The sequence below is a fragment of the Gobio gobio genome, assembly GCF_949357685.1.
Source record: "Gobio gobio genome assembly, chromosome: 6".
NCBI classification, from domain to species: Eukaryota; Metazoa; Chordata; class Actinopteri; order Cypriniformes; family Gobionidae; genus Gobio; species Gobio gobio.
The window spans coordinates 23,873,378-23,893,525 of record NC_137102.1 but is presented as its reverse complement, the minus strand read 5'-3'; the positions used below and the strand labels follow the sequence as shown (position 1 = coordinate 23,893,525).

Here is a 20,148-nt window from a genome sequence, read left to right as displayed (position 1 = left end):
TACGCATCCTCTGAACCAAGTAATATTTGCATCATCAAAGATTGTCTTACCAGAGGATCAAAGCCGTTTCCCTCAAGAGTCTGAATTGTGTTCTGTTTACCGCAAATCTTTGAATGATCTCCCCTGATTTCCCAGTTACCATGATGCAATGATTCAGTTAAAGTGTAGTGTAGTACATCTGCTGGGTTGTATTTCATTGTATGAATCATATATTTTCCCAGAGATTATATCATATTCTTTGTTGTTGTTATTACTTCAATCTGAAGTAATCACAACGATCTTCCAGCAAGTTTAGGTGTTAAGACCAAACAAAAAAGGGGGAAATTTGTTTGCTTGCTTAAAATGTCTAAGAAAGTTTTTACCAGCAACAGGAGAAAAGTGTAAAACTCCAATTTTTACACGTTTATTGATAATTCCATAATGAAATGTTCAAATAAATCAACAAAGCTGCCTTTTTGTCACCATCTCAGTTTGAAACCTGGAATTGCAGTTATTTGCGGAATCATCATCTTTATGTGGTTGTGCATCTTTGAGGAGTAATAATGTGTAAGCACTGGTGTCTTGGAAGTACGACCAAAATAAGAATTTTCACCGGAAAATGTAATCTGAACTCTGTTTGTCTGCCACTTTTGTTCTGACCAACTGAGAAAAAAAGCATTACAATAAATTGCGTTTAGCTCATATCACATCAAACCGTACAAATTATTATTATTGCTATACTTTGTTCTCAAATTGTTAATGTTAACAGCATCAGCATTGCGTGACAAAGTGTATTTAGAGTGTAGCGTTACTTGTAGATTTCAATTTCTGTACAGTCTAATCTTTTGCTTTTGACTTCGGGTGAATTTTCAGTTGTCACTGATGATTGCGAAAAGGCTATGAATGATCCGCCACCTGCAGCATCCTCACATGCTATACTACTACTAGCCAGACTCCATCTTTATGTATACAGATGTGACGTAATAACGCAAAGACATGCACATATTTCTCGCGGAAATCCACCAGTACCACTCAAATTATAACACATTATTACAAGCTTAGCATTGTGAATCGGGCTAAGGTAAGGAGTTTTGAACACTGGCTGGTTATGTACTTGCTCAAAAATTGATTTTGGATAATTTTTAACCAAATAAAGTTACGGACTGCAGCTTTAATAAATCAATAAAAAGACAACAACTGGAACAATCCGACACATAGTCGGAGTGCTGTTCATTATATTATCTCCTAGACACAAAACAAAACACATAGAAGCAAAAGCAAAATCTAAACGATACATCTAAAATGAATCGCTTTGTCATTGCTTTCTCTATGCCCCCAAGTGTTTTTTTACTTGAAATGCAATACATGATAAATTATATATTGTATGGTTAATTATACATTGATGTAATCCTTGCTTTCTGAAATGCATGTCTTATATGCTAAAAGACATATATTTTTACTAATCTTACTGTTGTTTAATCAAATTGAATTGTTACTTGATGAGTGTTAATTGTTTTTTATAATGCACTTTAAAATTAAAGTATATCGACTTTCATGAAAACATAAGTAATGAAACTATTTATGGAAGACACTCTTTGGGTTGATACAAGTGTAGTTTAAGGATATACATTATGTATTTAGAAGGCAAATAGATTGGATTAACTAAAAATGTTGTTGTGTAATAAGTACCAGATTACATTTGAGAAGTAATATGTCCAGCACTGTGCATGATATCATCCATTTACAGCGTTTTACAGTGTCCCATAACCTTCCTGTCAACATGCAGAGCCCATTATTTAATCAGCAGAAAGCTGGATGATGATTTTATTATTGGTGTTGGGTGGCTGTTACACAAATATCCCAATCGTGGCCATTTGCCAAGTCACTCCCTTTTTAAATACAGAACACCAATTCCTGCAGTAAACAAACAGTGAGTGGCGCTGTGCATCAAAGAATACCCATACATTACTGATTTGCCTCAAATCGGGTTCTGTGGATTCGTATGCTGTTTTTCCCTTAAACAGGGCATATTTAATAAAATGGATACCGGTGGATTTAACACTTCTCTTAAAAAATAAATTAAATGCATAAATAAAATAACTTGGGGGAGTACTTAGTCTGTAAGTTATTAACGGAATCCCGCAGGGTTTTGCCTTGGGACCAATAGAGCTTTCGCCCCCCATCATTCCTCGCAACTGACACTCCTCCGTGCAGTCGCATAGAATCAACAGCTTCTTTCACACCGAGGATGAGGAGGATGCCACACATGTAGAAGAGCATGATAGACCGCGCTCACGAAAGAGATCGTCTGTGGATTCGAACAGTTGTGAATGAAAGACGTGAAGACAAACCAAGAGGACCTGGGCATTTTTTTACCAGGCTGTAATTTCTCAAGGCGTGAATTCGCTCCTCCAGTCTCTGTATGCTGAGAATTAACGAGACTTTCTGTCCCGGTGACATATAGACAAAACGCTATTCATGTTGCAACCTCAAGCTTCATGACAATGGATTATTCGCTGTTATTATACAGCCTTTGGGTTCCCGTTATTCTCGCTGTTGAGGGTAAGTGTAAACGCTCTTTGTTACACGGGGCTTCTCGGTTTCCGAGATGGTATAATGGTCATCAGTTGGCTATTCCTTTTCTGAAATAAATAAATAAATGCAGAATATGTAATAACAAAAAACTGTACAGGACTAAAGCTTGTAATTTACGTACCGCGTGGCTGTTCGAGCTCGAAAACTTCGCGTTCGACAAAAACTTGAATGCCTTTTATTCTTCGGGCAGTTGAATATGCAGTCGGCTGCAAATATGAGTGCGTTTAAAGTGAACAAATAAAAACAGAGAAGAGATTGTGAGCCTTACTCGTAGCAATACCATGGCTTAATGTGTCAGTTTCTGAATCATCACTAAATGTATTGTTCTGATATCCAACGGTATGTTTCTGAGAAATGTGTGGAATTCTATTTCTGAAGCTTTACACAGACCAGTGAGATGTTTGTGTAATGCCATGTCGATGTATTGATACAGACGATGCTGTTTGTCCACATGCTCCGTGCCTTTGTTATTAGGCTACGGTGTGTAGGCTATATGAACACACCATACCACAGACTAAATCAATTCGATTAGTAATCGTTGTGTTAAATGAAGACGTTCTACATCCAAGCATCTCTTTAATTTGCTTGGAAGTGTTGAGTCTTGTGAGGTTGTGATCAGTGTTCTGCTTTGATCATTGCTGTATTTAAAAAAAATCCCATGTAGTTGTTATATTTTCACATTGCTTTGTGCTGCTTGTAACACATGGTTTAGGATTGCTGAAAGCCCCCTGTTGCTCTGGTGTGACACATTTCACCCTAAAGGCTTTTACCCAGATAGTGATGATAGCAGCATCACTTCAGTGTAATTGCCACACATGTTAATTGGCTTGCATGATCACAGCTGTTCAAGGAAGAAACTAGGTGAGAAAAAGGAGTCACTTCAAAGTTACAATGCATTTCCAAACTCAGTTGCGATTTAAAAAAACAGTGGTGAGGTGAAACGTGCCAATATTGAGCCTAGGTGTGGTTTCGGAGAAGCTATTGATACCTTTGAGGTTTGTTGAATTCACACTGTTATGAATAGGTTAGTCCCCCCATCATATGTTCTAGCCCTCAAACCCTCAAATGTAATTTATATATATATATATATATATATATATATATATATATATATATATATATATATATATATATATATATATATATATATATATATATATATATATATATATATATATATATATATATATAAAGATTTGTAAAATCAATTGTTTTCATATTTGTTAAAAAAAAATGCACACTGGCAAAAAGTCTCGCTTTCTTGTAATTTAATGCTTAGGAATTTTTAATTTCATATTCAAAACAAGTTGCTGCTAGGCAAAAACAAGACTGTTCCCTGTTACAAAATGACAGTCTCAAGGCAGGATTTTGTTACATATTTCTAGCACTGATACATGCTTAGCTGGCATCATTACGCACCTTGGTCATGTCCCAATGATTCGTAACTACTGTTGAGCCAGATACTCCTTCACCTTGGCCTTGACTACCTCGATTCTTCATCAGTTTCAGCATCAGGATCTTAATCGATAGTGTGTGTGTGTGTGTGTGTGTGTGTGTGTGAGAGAGAGAGAAGGTGTTTCACTCATAGGCCTAGTTTCTGAGCAGGTTTCTTAACAGACTACATTAGATACACTTCCAATGGAGGTCAAGTGTGCCCGGCACCTCACGACAAGAGGAAAAGTGTAAAGCTGCATCCAGGGTCCCCTGTGTCAATTCATTCAATCTGTCAGAAGCCTTCCAGGCACTATGATGTATAGATATAAAACAAACGAGAAGTGTTTTAGCTCTGTTAGTGGTTGTCATTACTGTAGATTATATTACTGTTATATTATATTACTGTGATTATTTTTCTGGTTTTGTTATTACATTGTTATTACAAGATAACACAGCTATAATCACGCACCTTTTTTTTGCATTTCGCTGCACTGCTTTCCCATTGTTTTTCTATGTTAAATTAATGTGTTTGTTTCGCTCACATCTAGCGTTTTATGCAGTGTTTCGTGCATGACGGGTTATAAAAAGGCTTACATTTTTTTGAAAGTCGCATCTTTATACCTTGCTTTTTCCCATTCCACTACACTGTGACATTTTTAAATGTAAAAACTCTGTGTGAATACCTGTTAAACTGACTGTCCGAGAATATATTGCACAATGCGTATACAAATAATTGATGTGAACTAGTAGCATACCTTGCTTGTGTTGTGTCCACTGCACATCACTTTTGTAAATGCACAATGTTAAGTGCGACTGACATGTACACATTCTGGACGATACCAAACTATCTGTCACATATCTGTTAGTGCGATTGGACTGGATTTGTAGGATTTCGGACTAAAGGCTCATTCATACCAAGATAAGTAACTATAATGATAACCATGTTCCACACCATGTCTTGTCATCTGTTTACATTGCTGTTATGTCATCTGCCACTTTAAATGCTTAAGTTATTTAAGGTGTAAGCATTCTGATTGGCTGTCAATGTTTTTATCATTCAACAGCTGGAGAAAAAAAGAAGTCATACAGTCATTTTTATCAATATAATGATAATTAGTGTCATTAGCGTTATAGTTGTGATGTATGCCAAGCTGTTTTGATTTTTATTCATTTCCAGGATAGGATTTCTTGATATTTAATTTAATTTTCACTAGTTAAAATGCTAATTCTTGATATCAGGAAGTAGATTTCTACTAGTAACATCACAGACAATTCTTGATATCAGGAATTACATTTCCACTAGTAAAAATGTTAGTTCTTGATATCAACAATGATGTCATCACTCACAGAAATCGAATTATTGATATCAGGAAATAAACTCATTGGTTAACAACATATTCTTTACTTCAATGAGCTCATTGTTTCTGCCTTAAATTAATACACTGCTTAAATTAATACATTTTTAGCTAATAGTGTGATTTGTATATGTACGTTTCTGAAATACATAACTTGGACGCAGTCAACTCTGATAACAGATCACTCTAAATTGTACTATAGAAACATGCATTTTCTGTAAAGCTGCTTTGAGACATTATATATTGTGAAAAGCTCTATACAAATAAATGTGAATTGAATAGAGCTGGTAAAAGTATAATTCTGTATTTTCACTAGTTAAATGTCACCATAGGCTGCCATTCAAATTCAATTGTTGGTATCAATAATTTATTTCTTACTAGTTGAAATTCCAAGTACACATATCATAAATACAATTCTTACTAGTAAAATCCAAATTTTTGATATCAATAATTATATGGTTACTAGTAAAAATATAAATTCCTGATATCAAGAATTAATTTGTCATTAGTTGAAATGTTAATTATTGATATCTCTTAATGTATTTCAATGTTACATTTGTTATTTCTGATATCTGAAAATGTATTTCTGATATCAATAATTAGGAGAGTAATTTCAGATATCTAACGTTGTCACTAGTAACAATCAAATTATTGATTTCATTTTTACTAGTAGTAATTCAATTGTTGATATCAAGAACAGACATTTGCACTAGTAACCACATAATGATTGATATCAAAAATTATGTGACGTTGATATTTCTGATATGTGAAACTGGAATTTCAACTAGTAAGAAATCAATTCTTAATATCAACAATTGAGTTTAAATGGCAGCCTATGGTGACATTTGAATAGCGAAAATTGAATTGCTAATATCAAGATTTTATATGAATAAAAGTCAAAATGACTTGCCATATGTAATGTGTACATCGATCTCATAGCATTTAACAATTATTAAAACTTGAAGGGGCCTTGAAGCTTTTACATGACTATTTCTCTATTTCTGACTGAAAACAAATGTTTAAAGCGCATATTTATATGTCTTGTTTTAAAACAAATAAGGGGCATTGTTATTTCCCTCCAACTAACGCTATAAAAATGCCTTTAATGATTGTTTGCTTTTCTTTATAGTTTTACATTCTGAAAGTGTAGCGGAGTTACTAAAGATTTCAAAGAATAATGAGATGTTTTGTATATCTGCTGACTGTGCAATACAAAGTTTCAAAGAACATCCTGTACTCTCATTTGTGTGAAACAGACTGCAATAAGCTGCTTTGTGTAAAACTGATGAAAATTATGACGTTGTTTTCCACGATGCAGCCAAATGCACAGATGCAAAGAGCCTTGAGGAAAGACTGAATGCGATCATAAGGAATTGATCAAAGCATCAAAAGATTGCCCCCCCCCCCTCCCCAATTTTATGAATATTTCACACAGCGAGATGCCCTTACAGCTATTTCATCACACAATTAACTCTCTCTGTGATTTACAGCACTGTTAAAGCAAGGTGTAGCTACAATCCACATAAACACCATGTGTGCTTCGCATACACGTATTTACCGGGGCCTTAATCAGCTAAGTTGATGTTCTGCTCTAAATATTCCATGGGTTTGCTCGCAGATGTGTGCGTGTCACATTAATTTGAAGCGAGCGCTCGGCTTCATTGAACGGCGACTTACAAAGTGAATAAAACATTTTCATGTGCGGTTAATTTGCGGAAGCTGGCTCATGCAGTTTTGCTCCACTGATCGGAGTGTATTTAGAGAACAGCGAGCGCCTGGGATGCAGAATGTCACTGTGCTGTGCAGCATCCCCACGGTACGCAACAGGATCTGTTCTCAGATCAGCCACAGGCCAGAGCTGGAGTGGGTAGATAAATGCGGATCGCATTATTAGTGTGCGGAGTGAAAACAGTGATTAGGCCTTCCACAGACTATGCAGGGAATTCAAATGAGTGAAGTGCTTTGATATGTAGCCGGTTAAATTACAGTTTTTAGCACGGTGGTGATGCTCTGTTGTGTTTGGAATCGAGGCTGCTGTTGTCGAAGCCTCATTGATTGCCTGTTTTGCAGAGACTCTTATGGACAGCAGGTGGGCAACTACAGAGCTGGCGTGGACCACCTATCCAGAAAGCGGGGTGAGTGTTGTAGAATTTTCCTGTCTGTAATTGTCCGTAAGGGTGGACATTAATCAACCCATGCATTGACTGGAAAATGGCATTTCTGTTTACCCTATAACCACTCCAAAATCTGACAAGCTGAATATGAGCCAATCTGAAAATATGAAATGTTCAAAGTCCCCGTGGTCAATAATTCTATCCCTTAAAACTCATCTTTGATCACCAAACTGACATATTTACAAACTTTTTTTCCTGTGAAAATAATGTCTTCGTGCCTTAAAGTAGCTTGAATTTAAATCTACACCCTTGCTTCATTTAGTATGCATACCCCTGAATATGCTAATTAACCCCGCCTCCACTCACTCACTCACTCACTCACTCACTCACACACACCAGTTCAAAGACTCACTCGGTCAACTTTTATGCAAGTTACTTTAGTAAACGCTGCACAAAGGTATTGCTCTTTACAACGTCTGACACATAACCATGATTGATACGATTAGCCTTTGGCTTGACTACGTTATCAAACAGCTAATAATGTGTTGCTAATGTAACACAAACCATGTTCCCGTTCACCATCTCAGTCTACCTTCTAAATATCAGCATCCTTAGAAATGCTTTGAACATCATAGACCGTCAGTGGAGAAAGGCTTATAGTTCATCATAACATCGTAATATATATTATACACATAATTCTCCCGCTATATTGCTAAATGTACCTGATTTTTCATATCAACAGAAAAATATACCGGGATAACCTGGCTATTTTTGAGACTGCCCTGCTTCACAGCATAGTAATGATATGCTAAAGCCCGCCCGCACGTTGACGTGAATGGTTACAAAGTAGTTTGTGACTTAAGAAACTTCAGGGATTTCAAACCGTGTTTTTGAGAGTCTTTGGTTCACTGCCTTTGGTTCACTGCCACTAGAGAAAATACTCAGCAATGGTGTTGACTTATGAATCGGGACATGGTTTGTCTTAAAGCATATTAAAAACACCACATAGACATAGAAATAACATTAAAAACTTGATTTTAACTACAGGGAGTCTTTAATACATGGATCAATGATGAAGATTGTGAAGATTTTCAGAAAAGTTTCAGTTTAATGAAATTGGCATTTGCCATCAAGTAATATTCTAGCTTAATGCATTCTTTTTTATCAACACTTGAATATGGGCTTGTTTCATAAAAAAGCAGCATTAAAAAAAAAGCTGCGAAAATCACGTTTTTTCAAAGACTATGTCTGGATCGGATTCAGAATGATGCTCAAAACACGATCTAACTCGACAGTAGATTGAGTCCATCACCACCCCACAAAGCTTCAGAGTCCTATAGCTTGTCCTGGGTCGACATTTCATTCGGTAACATTATAGGCAGTTTTGAATAATATGCTGTTTAATGTTTGATGATCTAATTATTTTACATATGCGTATGATTACATATGCTATCGCTTGTTTCTGCTTCTTCTTCACATGTGTTTGCTCAGTTGGGGATACTACATTTTCAACTAAATATTCAAATACATTTTCAACTATATTACTGATCTGCCCGCATTGTAACTATATGATAATTGAAATGAGCTGGATGACATCACCGTTTTCTCCAGAGGGTCTGTACAGCCGAATCAAATTCTGTTGCATTATTTTCCTGTTTAACATTGTGAAGCTGCTTTGAAACAATCAGCATTGTAAAAAACGCTATATAAATTAATGTGACTTGACTTGACTTGACTTGAAGAGATTATGTACAATTTCAGAAGATGCGTTATAGCGCCCCCTACCTTATAACAGTGAAAACAATGGAAAGACGGAAAATTCCATTGATGGCAGGAAAAGAGTTAATTATTGCTTTCATTTTCAAACATGTTTAAGGCAAAAAAGTTAATGTTTTTGTTTTTACAAATATCATGAATTATTCATTCATATATAGATTTTTGGGGAATTGCACCACATGGCATTTTACAACCTGAATCTTGAAGGTCAAATGATCTAATATTTTAATAAGATCAATTGATCTTGGCACACAGTCAAGAAGGTCCTCTCTATGATATGTTGTTAATGGCCTCCTTTCGTTTGTCTTAACAAGACAAATGAGGGGAGGCCATTAACAAGAATAATCACTCTCAACCTCTCTGTTTGCAAGAATGTACTTATGTATGCTGGAGACTAACAGCAGCAGTTTATTTTACACATGTGACTGATGAAGAAATTAACCACCGCGATTCTGACCTTAAGCCTGACACCCAGCACCCAAATCCACTCGCTCCCGTACTATGATTTGTCTTTGGAATGTGCATGCGAAGTCAGTCAATGGAAATGATGGGTTGCCATGGCAACAATCTTAAGCAGCTCAGCCCTTTCCGCAGTCTTGTGCTCGATGTCTGGCATCTCAAAAGGCATGCATCATCATAAGTAATGTGTTCCTTCACACCTGGAGATAAACACATGCTACCACTCGCTGCGATGCCTCTTAATTGTGTTGGGAGGAGTTCAGGGAACCCAAATGTCACTTTTGAGAAAGCATTTCTATTTACCCTAACCACCGACATGAATTTAATTGAGCATTTGAGTCGTTCATTATTCCTACTTCCATTTAGTGCTGCTTCGGGGCACGACTTAAAAGTATCAATCAATAGATCTGGATTTTATTATTTTTATGTTTTGTGTGACAGTGTCCTAATCAGACATGACGCAACACTTTTCCAGTGAGAATTTGTTGTTCCCTATTGAATGCCAAAATGTGACGTGATTTTACAGCCAATCCCAAAATATGAGATGTTTAATATATGGATCAATGATAAAGATTGTGAAGATTTTAGAACATTTTCAAGAAAAGTTTGAATTTAAAGTTAAAGTTAAAGTGAATTTGAAGTTAAAAGTATGATTTTCCTTTGAATTCATGTGAGTTTACACATCTTAATCATTATTTTCATTTTAAAAAATGTTTAAGGAATTTTTTGTTTTTTATCATGAATATCATGAATTATATATATTTTTGGGGAAATATTTGGGTAGTTGCACCACATGACATTTTATTACCTTGGAGGTAAAATTATCTAATATTTTAATATGATCAATTGATCTTGACACACAGAAGGTCCTCTCTATGATATGTTTCCTGTTTTTATGTTTTTTTCTGCATCTTTTTGCATGTTGGTTGCACCACATGACAACAGTTTTTTTTTAAAACATTAAAAAGCAATGAAGCAATATTTTTTTCAAAGAAATAATAATACAAGATTATGCCAAATTACCTTTAAGGGCTTTTTTCATTTTGATATCAGGACAGTTCAGTATCATCCTTACATTTTTGAAAAATATCAAAATGATTTATAATTCAGAAGCCTGGGCTGGGCTGGACTTGCCTAGTGTAGTATTTCAAACCAAGCAAGTGACTGTCCTGTCACAGCTGAATGGTACGCATACCTCGGGTCTTCATTCACTACCCTCCTCATTCATTTTTTTAAGTTAGACATCAACCTTCTTATTATTCCTCAATCAATTCATTACAAGCAATTATGTTGTCACAATACTGGAATTTCTAACTTCGCTACGATACCTAAAAAAGTATCGATATTCGATACCATTTTCGATACCACGGGGGAAAAATGCTGCATATAGGCTACTGTCAAATAGATATTTTTATAGGCTATAATTTCTTTTTTTGTCCGTCTATTAAAAGTCTAGGTGATAAAAAATTTCTTCTGAAGAGATCACTTTATATGTTAAAGCTTTTAAGGTTTTTCTCATATATAAACGTTGATCAATTACCATTACAATTATCTTACAAATATTTGCTAACTAATTGTGTTGCAATAGCTACAACACAAGCAAGCTTGATTTCAAATTGATTTTAAAAAGACGAGTAAACAGTAATAAAATAAGAACAAATAAAAAAATGACTAACAATAGCACAAATAAATACAATAGAATAAAGATACAAATTAAATAGACTGCTTTATTTTTTCTGGTAGGTCTAACAGTATTCAGGTAAGAAACTGAATTTTAAAAAAAACTAAGTAATCAAATTTAAAATAACACTGGATAATCTTCATTATAAAAAATTAAATACAGAGTTACACAAGTTAATCAGTCAAGAGCAGTAAGTGATCTTTTTTTAGCAGTAAGTTTGTCTTTTTGTAGTTATACTTTTTGTAATAATAAATAACTGCTGTCCCTTTAAGACCAGACGCACACATGGATCCCAAAAACTCCTGTTACACATTCTTCTGAACTGTTTACGACTGTGTTTACGTTAATACTCACCAAGATGGACATTGAGACCATTTTTGAGTGTATTTGACCATTAATAAGCTGGAAAAAGGAGCTAATTTTTGCCCTTGTAGGCGGCTTTACGGTACTCTTCAGATGCGAGCGCGAAATCTGCGGGAATGAGTAGAATTAATGTTAAGTGCAATCCCGCGCAAAATTCAGACCCGTCACGCCAACACTAACACGCAGTCATGACAAAAAATCCAGCAGAAGACGCGCTCGCCGTGTTCAGAGGATTAACACTTGAACCGCCAGAGGTCGCTGTATACCTAAAACCGCCAACGGGTAAAATTTACCCATGCAGATTATTACTGTATTGATACAGCTAAAAAACTTAATATATCACTGTATTATGCCACTGTCTTCACAAAGTAATGTATAGAGTCATGAAATGATTATTTTTAGTCATCAACTATGTTTTTGTCCTGTTGTTTTATGCTATTTTAAGCAGGCTACACTAATCACTTTTTGGTGACTATTGGCTAAACCAGCCTGCAATGACGACGAAAATTATATGGAAATAAATACATATTTGGGTGGTGTAAAATTATAATAAAATGTAATTAATCCCATATTAAGATAACCCATGTTATTTAAATTACTAAAATACCCTAAATAGACAATGAAGAGCAATAATAATTCACAGCACTGCATAAGTAGGCTATGACAACTTATGATAAGGATAACATACGATTTCAAGCGCACAGTTTGACCTAATTAATTATTCATTTGTATATTTATATCATTTATAACTTGAATAAGAGAACAACACCAATAAACTTGGGATAATCATGAAAAAAAAAAATTATTCATACCATCATATCAGATTTTTTTTATTTTTATTTCAGGAAACGGGCAGACTTGAATAAATAGCAACACAGTAGCAAACAATACTTAATTTAAAAATTGCAAAACAAAAATTTATAATTAATCCAAAGTCTGAACATTTATATATAGGCTAAAACATCTTTATTTGACCGTGCATTGTGTGGCTGTTTACAGTAAGCCGACACGTTGCTCAAACACAGCGTGAAAATAGAGGAATTATATAGGGGTAAATTTGACCCGCTGGCGCTTATAGATATAAATGCCCCGTTTTTAAATCTGGTTTTATCTAAACAATTTTTAACAACAGGGGATTGTAAATAACACAGTTTTAGTAAAAGTCAGTGACTGGGAGACTTGGATATTTTTATTGGAAATCTGTTATGTAGATTTGAAAAACAGCCATGGGTAAATTTTACCCCGTGGCGGTTCTAGTGTTAAACGGACTGAATGAGAGGAGGCGGGTGCGTGTCAACTCGCTGTCGGTCGGAGAGGAGACCGCGGCTGGTATCGATACTGTAGAAAAGGAATATCGTATCATTTCAGATATTTCAGTATCGATACATATCAAAATATCGATATTTTTGACAACACTACAAGCAATATAACAAGAAAAAAACAGGAAAATTATAAAAGAATGCCTGTTTTCCCATTCACTTTTTGTAAAAATTGTATATGGTCACTAATGACCTGAGGTGTGTAACAGTGTTAGTATTTCTTCTGCACAACAATAATTGAATCTTTGATGACTGAATAAGTGCAATTCAATTCACTGTCTGATACACAATGATGAAGTGACGTTTCACTCATAGTTACCTCAGGCAGAAAACAAAAGAATATGAAGTATCATCAGCAAAACTTGAAATGGCTCAGTGATTTACTTGCAGAGCAAGTATGTATGTATGTATCATTATGTAATAATGATTGGGAAAACATTTGTGCATTTAAGGGTTAAAAAGATTTTTATCACATGCATCTTTATTACATTGCGCTTGGTCAGGACACTCTGTTACATTCAATAGAGACTATATACAAAGAAGGATTTCATTATAAAGAGTGAGGAAGGTCACAAGTTATAGCCTCACTACGTTCCAAGTTTTCCTTGTTTCTTTGGAGGGAGGCAATGCTGTATGACCTTAAATGATAAATTACACTGCGCTAGATGCAGTTACATTTCAAGAAAGTTCATTGTGCAGTCAGTGACAGTATTGTATGCCCTTCTCAGTGGGAGGAAGTGAGTGGATACGATGACCACTTGAGCCCCATCAGGACATACCAGGTCTGTAACGTACTGGAGCCCAATCAGAACAACTGGCTCCGGACAGACTTCATCCCCCGTCGAGGAGTCCTTCGAGTCTACGTGGAGCTCAAGTTCTCTGTGCGGGACTGCGGCAGTATTCCCAATATTCCCGGTTCCTGTAAGGAAACCTTTAATCTCTTCTACTATGAATCGGATGGAGACATGGCCACAGCAAGCAGCCCGCCTTGGAGGGAGAATCCCTACGTCAAGGTTAGCCAGAATGATGACTTCTTTTAATTTAAGATGTGTAATGATACATTTTGCAATGTTTTGGTGAATAGTGGTATTTTCACTATTTACTTGGGAATATAACACATATTTAAAGGGATAGTTTGGCAAAAAACTAAAATTCTATCGTTTACTCACCCTCATGCTAACCTGTATGACTTTCTATCTTCTGTGAAACATAAAAGAATATATTATATCAGTGGGGTCCAATATTATTTCATGAGTCATACTGGTTCAAGATGTTGTCATTACCATTGTTCAGCAAATTTTCACAAGAAAAATCCAGTATTTTCGAATTAGGAAATCACACAACAGGGAATTTCGTAAGAAGGTGAAATATTTAGCCAAAAATGATCTAATGTGACCACAGCTTTGGAAAGACTTTAGAAGTAAATGATGCACAAACGTCCAATTGAATGTCTTTACCTAATCTGTTGTCTTTTGTCCCAGGTGGACACCATTGCCCCCGACGAGAGCTTCTCATTGCTGGAATCAGGAATTGTCAACACCAAAGTACGGAGCTTCGGTCCTCTTTCCAAAGCTGGTTTCTACCTGGCCTTCCAAGACCTGGGCGCCTGCATGTCTCTCATCTCCGCCAGGGTCTTCTTTAAAAAGTGCTCCACCACCATTGCCAACTTTGCTGTCTTCCCTGAGACGGCCACTGGTGCCGAGGCCACCTCTCTGGTCATCGCCGCCGGAGCCTGTGTGCCAAACGCCGCTGAGGAATCTGTTCCTCTAAAGCTGTATTGTAACGGAGATGGAGAATGGATGGTTCCCGTGGGAGCGTGCACCTGCATGCCGGGCTTTGAGCCGGCCAAGAAAGACACTCAGTGCCAGGGTAAGTGTTTGGCTTCTTTAAATCTGGGGAAAGTGGATTCTGGATAAAGCTTTTGAGTGTATGCTGGCAGATGCTACAATACGGATTATAAAATGAGCATGGAAGCATTTCAAAGGTTACTTGCAGGTCAGAGAGGTTTTATTATCCTCTTTCATGCAGTCACTGGCAATGCTAATTTTTAAAACACATACCTCACACTGAATATGATCGTTTTGCTAATTTTTTTTTGCCACATTAAATTGCCACAGTGAAAAAATTGTGTTGAAAAGGCGTGGACAGGGTCATTTTTGCGGCTGACCTTATTGCATATGCATTTGTAGGATTTTTCAGGCACAAAATTTATGGGAGGAGAGTATTTAAATGAATCACACAATGTGATTTATTAAGGTTTGTGCTAACCATTTTACTAATATTTGCGTCATTATTTACTGCCCAAAAAAAGCATGTCTTAAACTGTTAACTGGTAGATTTTGTTTGTCATGGAACACAACAGAAGATATTTTAAAGAATGTTGGTAATCAAACAGTCGACAGCTCCCAATGATTTCCATAGTATTTTATTTCCTACTATGGAAGTCAATGGTTATTGTCAACTGTCTGGTTATCAACATTCTTCAAAATATCTTCTTTTGTGTTCAGCCGAAGAAAGAAACTCATACAGGTTTGGAACAATTTTTAGAAAGTAATGACAAATTATCCCTTTATAACACACATACACAATTTAAACCATATTCACCCAAAAATGAAAATTCATTTACTATATTCCATTTAATAGAAATAAATTTTATTTGTGACCCTGGACCACAAAACCAGTCATAATGGATTTTTTATTTTAATTGAGATGTATAGATCATCGGAAAGCTGAATAAATAAGCTTACATTGATGTGTGGTTTGTTAGGATAGAACAACAATTTGGTCGAGATAGGCTACAACTATTTGAAAATCTGGAATCTAAGGGTGCAAAAAAATCTAAATATTGAGAAAATTGCCTTTAAAGTTGTCCAAATGAAGTCATTAGCAATGCATATTACTACTAATAATGATTGTTTTATATATTTACGTTAGGAAATTTTCTTCATGGAATATGATCTTTACTTAATATCCTAATGATTTTTGGCAAAAAAGAAAAATCGATAATCTTGACCCATTCAATGTATTGTTGACTATTGCCACAACTATAACTATGGCAATATGTACAAGACTTATGACTGGTCCTGGGTCACATTTGTGAGTAGTCCCATTAACAGTTTTTATGAAACATTTATGGTGCCTTTTTTGCCATTTTGGAGCTCCACGCCCCATATCCCTTTTCACTTTTATTAAATGCCAGTACATTCTCTATTTGTATTCAGTAGAAGAAAGAAAGTCATATGGGTTTGACAAAAAGAAGTGTTATAAGACTATTCTCTAATTGGATTCCTCTTTGCATTCTGGGGTTAAAAGGCCAAAACTGCTAATAGGATTTTTAGGTGAATATGAAAAGGCCAGAATTTAGGAGCTCAACAAGGCTAGTATTGCCTGCCAGTCCAGAATCTGGAGTCTCTCGAGCAGTGAGAACAATGCGAGGATTCGTCCGTACTGATCCACAGTCTCTCCGCAGACCTTATCTGGGCTGAACACAGAGGAGAGAGAGTCTCAGTAATGGGTGGAGGACTGCAGTGGTGTCAGAGAACAAAGCTGCCAACAGCGCAGCCCACAGCTTCCATTGACACATCTGATAGGGTCCTAACAGAGCGATATACCAGAGACGGATGGTGCGGCAGAAGGCGAGACCAATTCTCAAAATCGAGTCTGGGAGAGTAATGGGGAAAATTAAAAGATAGACTATAGAGAGAGAGAGTGAGCGGGGGAGGAGAGAGGGAGCGCGAGCGAATGATGAGGTGGGCTCAGAGTAATAAAATGTGAATTGGACGGGCCTCCTGGACTGTTCTCTGGGAAGGAACTGGTGGACAGAGGGGAACTTCCTTTGAGATTGCCAGTATGTGGCGGCTCATTTGTTTCCATCTGGTTGTTCAAGGTTAAGAGCTTTCTTTAAAGGACTGATAAACGACTCTCCCGGGCCGCGCTATACAGCCGTGAGATGCGCCGTGGCCAATGGAGAGTGCGTCTAATTTCCTTTATCACCTTCCAGCCTTAATCCGCACACACACAGAAGGGAAACAGCCAAGCCCAGTTAACATTTATCTGTCAGGTTGGGCATGTTCTCACTTTTTTCTCTCTCTCTCTTTCACAAAGCTCTTCCAGTCTCATTCTCGCGCTCGGTCTGAATGCGGAACGCCACGCGTGTTTAGGTTGAGAGCAGGGGCCACTCGCTCGGATTTTCCACTGTCTTATTACACTAGCCGTGAAGCGATATGTGTCATGGGAGGAATACTGAAGACGATTTTTTTTCTGTATGTGCTATAATTCACCGGTGGTGATACAAGCAGGACACATTTCTCAGCATGGTCCCCATTAACTGCAGCATTTTGTTTGGAGATATGGGTGTGGTGGCTTGTTTACAGGAAAAACAGAGCTTTGTGAAAGCTGCAGATTACTCAGCCAGACTGTAACATCAGCCATTTTCTTTCAGAAGAAACTGACTGACTTTAGTGCGTCATTAAAGCACAGTTTGGCCTCGGTGGTGCGGTTAGCAAACTAACTTTATCTGAGCTTGGGTGATTCGTTATTATAAAAAAATGTGCCGTATTCTGAAGTGTGTCATTTTTGCAATGGAAAAAATATTTTATTCCAGTGATCTGCAGCTGGTTCATGATCCAGAGTTTACCTTGGATATCATGTGGCGACATGGTTTTAGGATTTTCGTTGTCTTGACAATGAAGTTATGGTGTGGCACTTACAATGGAAGTGAATGGGGACACATTTTGGAGGATTTAAAAGAGTAAAGGCCCATTCACACAAAGAACGATAAATATAAAGATAACTATAACTATCTACTGCTTTAAATTTCAAGCTCGTTACAGCATTATGGATTAAAGTTTTTATCGTTCAACATCAGCTGGATAAAATCGTTCTGAAAGTGATTCCAACGATATCGTTTCTCTGTGCCATTATTGTTATAGCTGTGGTGTGAACTATGCTATTCTTTAATACTGAGAACGATTTTTAGAACTATATCTTTATAGTTATCGTCCTTGGTGTGAACAGCCTTAAAGCTTATAATATAGAAACACTAACTTCTATATTTTATTTGAGTTGTAAAGTTGTTATTTTTACTGGCGTTTTAGGGTCATGGCAATGAAGTGAACTGGATATAACTTTATATCGAACTTTATATCGTTGAATTATTTCCTAAATGATGTTTCAGACTAAAATCATGTTAACACAGATTTTTTAGCTTTTTTTGGCTATACTTGTGATTGGTCCCATTCTGTTCCATTGTGTCTCAATGATGTGAAAAATGTGTAATCTCTTTTAGAAGAAAATTTGGGACTTAAAAAAATGTTGCAGTATCCAGCATTATGCCACAAATGCTGTGAATTGAACATGTATTGAATCTTGAATGGCCCGTTAATGAGCTACATGTGTTTAGGTTGACTCAGTGATGTTACATTTTCATTTATTTTTTTGACAAAAATCGATTTAGAAGTTTTGGGTTAACCTTTTTTATTGTATTACATAAGATGTCACTTGTATTTCACTTTGCATAATATTTTTGCAGTTCATTTTTGAAAATGTCATAGCGTAACACCTTTTTTGTTCTTTTAGCGTGCACCCCAGGGACCTTCAAATCCAAACAAGGCGAGGGTTCTTGTATGCCGTGCCCTTCCAACAGCCGGGCCAGCTCTAGGGCGTCCAGCATGTGCCCTTGTCAAAACGGCTACTACCGCGCTGACAGCGACCCCCCTGACACAGCCTGCACTAGTAAGTGATGACCATCAGTGGCACTTGTTAAATTAAGATAGCTCCCACATTGTGCTAATTGTATGTTGAAAAGGTCTGCTCTGTGCATTCGCCCCCTTTGATGTGGTGACTAATGACACGGAAAAGCATGTTGATAAAAAGGTCATGATCGCTAATGTAAGCCCGTCGGTTCTCAGCATCTAACGCATAAAGAGTGCGATTATAACTAGTTAGCTTCAGCGCTGTTGAGTCTTGACACATGGGTTTAATTGGAAATATCACATGAATTCACACATTGATGCAATGTGTTGCAAAAGCCCCCGGTTGGAGAGGGTCTTTTGAAACATTTTCAGGAAGCCTGAATGTTGTTTATAATTTATGTATTAAAAAAAAAAACTGGATTGTGCTGGAGGTATGCAAAATAAGAGAGAATTTTTTTCCTTTTCAATAATTGTAACCGAAGGTTCCAGTTCCTTAGGCAGTTGTGTTTTGAAAATCCAGCCTCTGGATTTAATTAGTTTACATTATGATTCACTGAGCAAGATTCATTGGTTATAGATTTGACCCTGACAAGTTTACTACTGAGTGTATCGTAAATCCCAGTTATACATTTTTGAAACAAAAATGCAAGAATAATTAGATAATTTAACCAATGACTCCCTGACTTTAAGCATCCTGATTTTTTTAATTAGTGTTGAATTACTGTTTAACGATCTACAAAACTAAGGTATTTTTTTATTCCTGACTGAACATATACTGTAGGATATGTGCAGAAAATGTTTCACTCCAGGACATTGTATTAAATTATACATATTCCAAGTATAACACTTCACGGTTGTCTTCCTAGGTGTTCCCTCGGCTCCTTTAAATGTGATCTCCAGTGTAAATGAGACGTCGGTGTCACTGGAGTGGTCCGAGCCACGAGATATAGGAGGGCGAAGGGACGTGGTGTATAATGTGGTGTGTAAAAAGTGCCTGCACGATGGCGGGTCCTGTGCGCGGTGTGACGATAACGTGGAGGTGTCACCGCGGCGACTGGGTCTGGCCGAGAGGCAGGCGGCGGTGAGGAATCTACAGGCACACACCCATTACAGCTTCGAGATCCAGGCTGTCAATGGGGTGTCCCCCAAGAGTCCTTCCTCCCCACAATATGCCACTGTCAATATCACCACCAATCAAGCAGGTGAGAGATTCATTTTCAATTGACAAATAAACCAGTAAACCACAGGTGCTTTTACCCCCCCAAACAGGTAAAATCACAGTAAAGCTCAGCCTTAAGTGGCTTATAGAGTTTATTAAATGGTGGCACAAGTGTCAATGACAAACAACAGCATCTTAAATTTAGAAAAGGAAAATTAAAT

General features: G+C 36.7%; 1 protein-coding gene across 1 annotated transcript in view; it reads left to right on the top strand.

Moving 5' to 3' along the window:
* Positions 1–2,160: 2,160 nt before the first annotated feature.
* Positions 2,161–20,148, top strand: part of ephb3a (eph receptor B3a) — a 41,698-nt gene continuing 23,710 nt past the window's right edge. The window contains exons 1-6 of the mRNA XM_079819109.1: positions 2,161–2,541; positions 7,434–7,498; positions 13,804–14,088; positions 14,557–14,944; positions 18,653–18,808; positions 19,635–19,970. Coding sequence (XP_079675235.1) covers positions 2,478–2,541; positions 7,434–7,498; positions 13,804–14,088; positions 14,557–14,944; positions 18,653–18,808; positions 19,635–19,970 — 1,294 coding nt within the window. The 5' untranslated portion in view covers positions 2,161–2,477. The remainder of the gene's footprint in view (positions 2,542–7,433; positions 7,499–13,803; positions 14,089–14,556; positions 14,945–18,652; positions 18,809–19,634; positions 19,971–20,148) is intronic.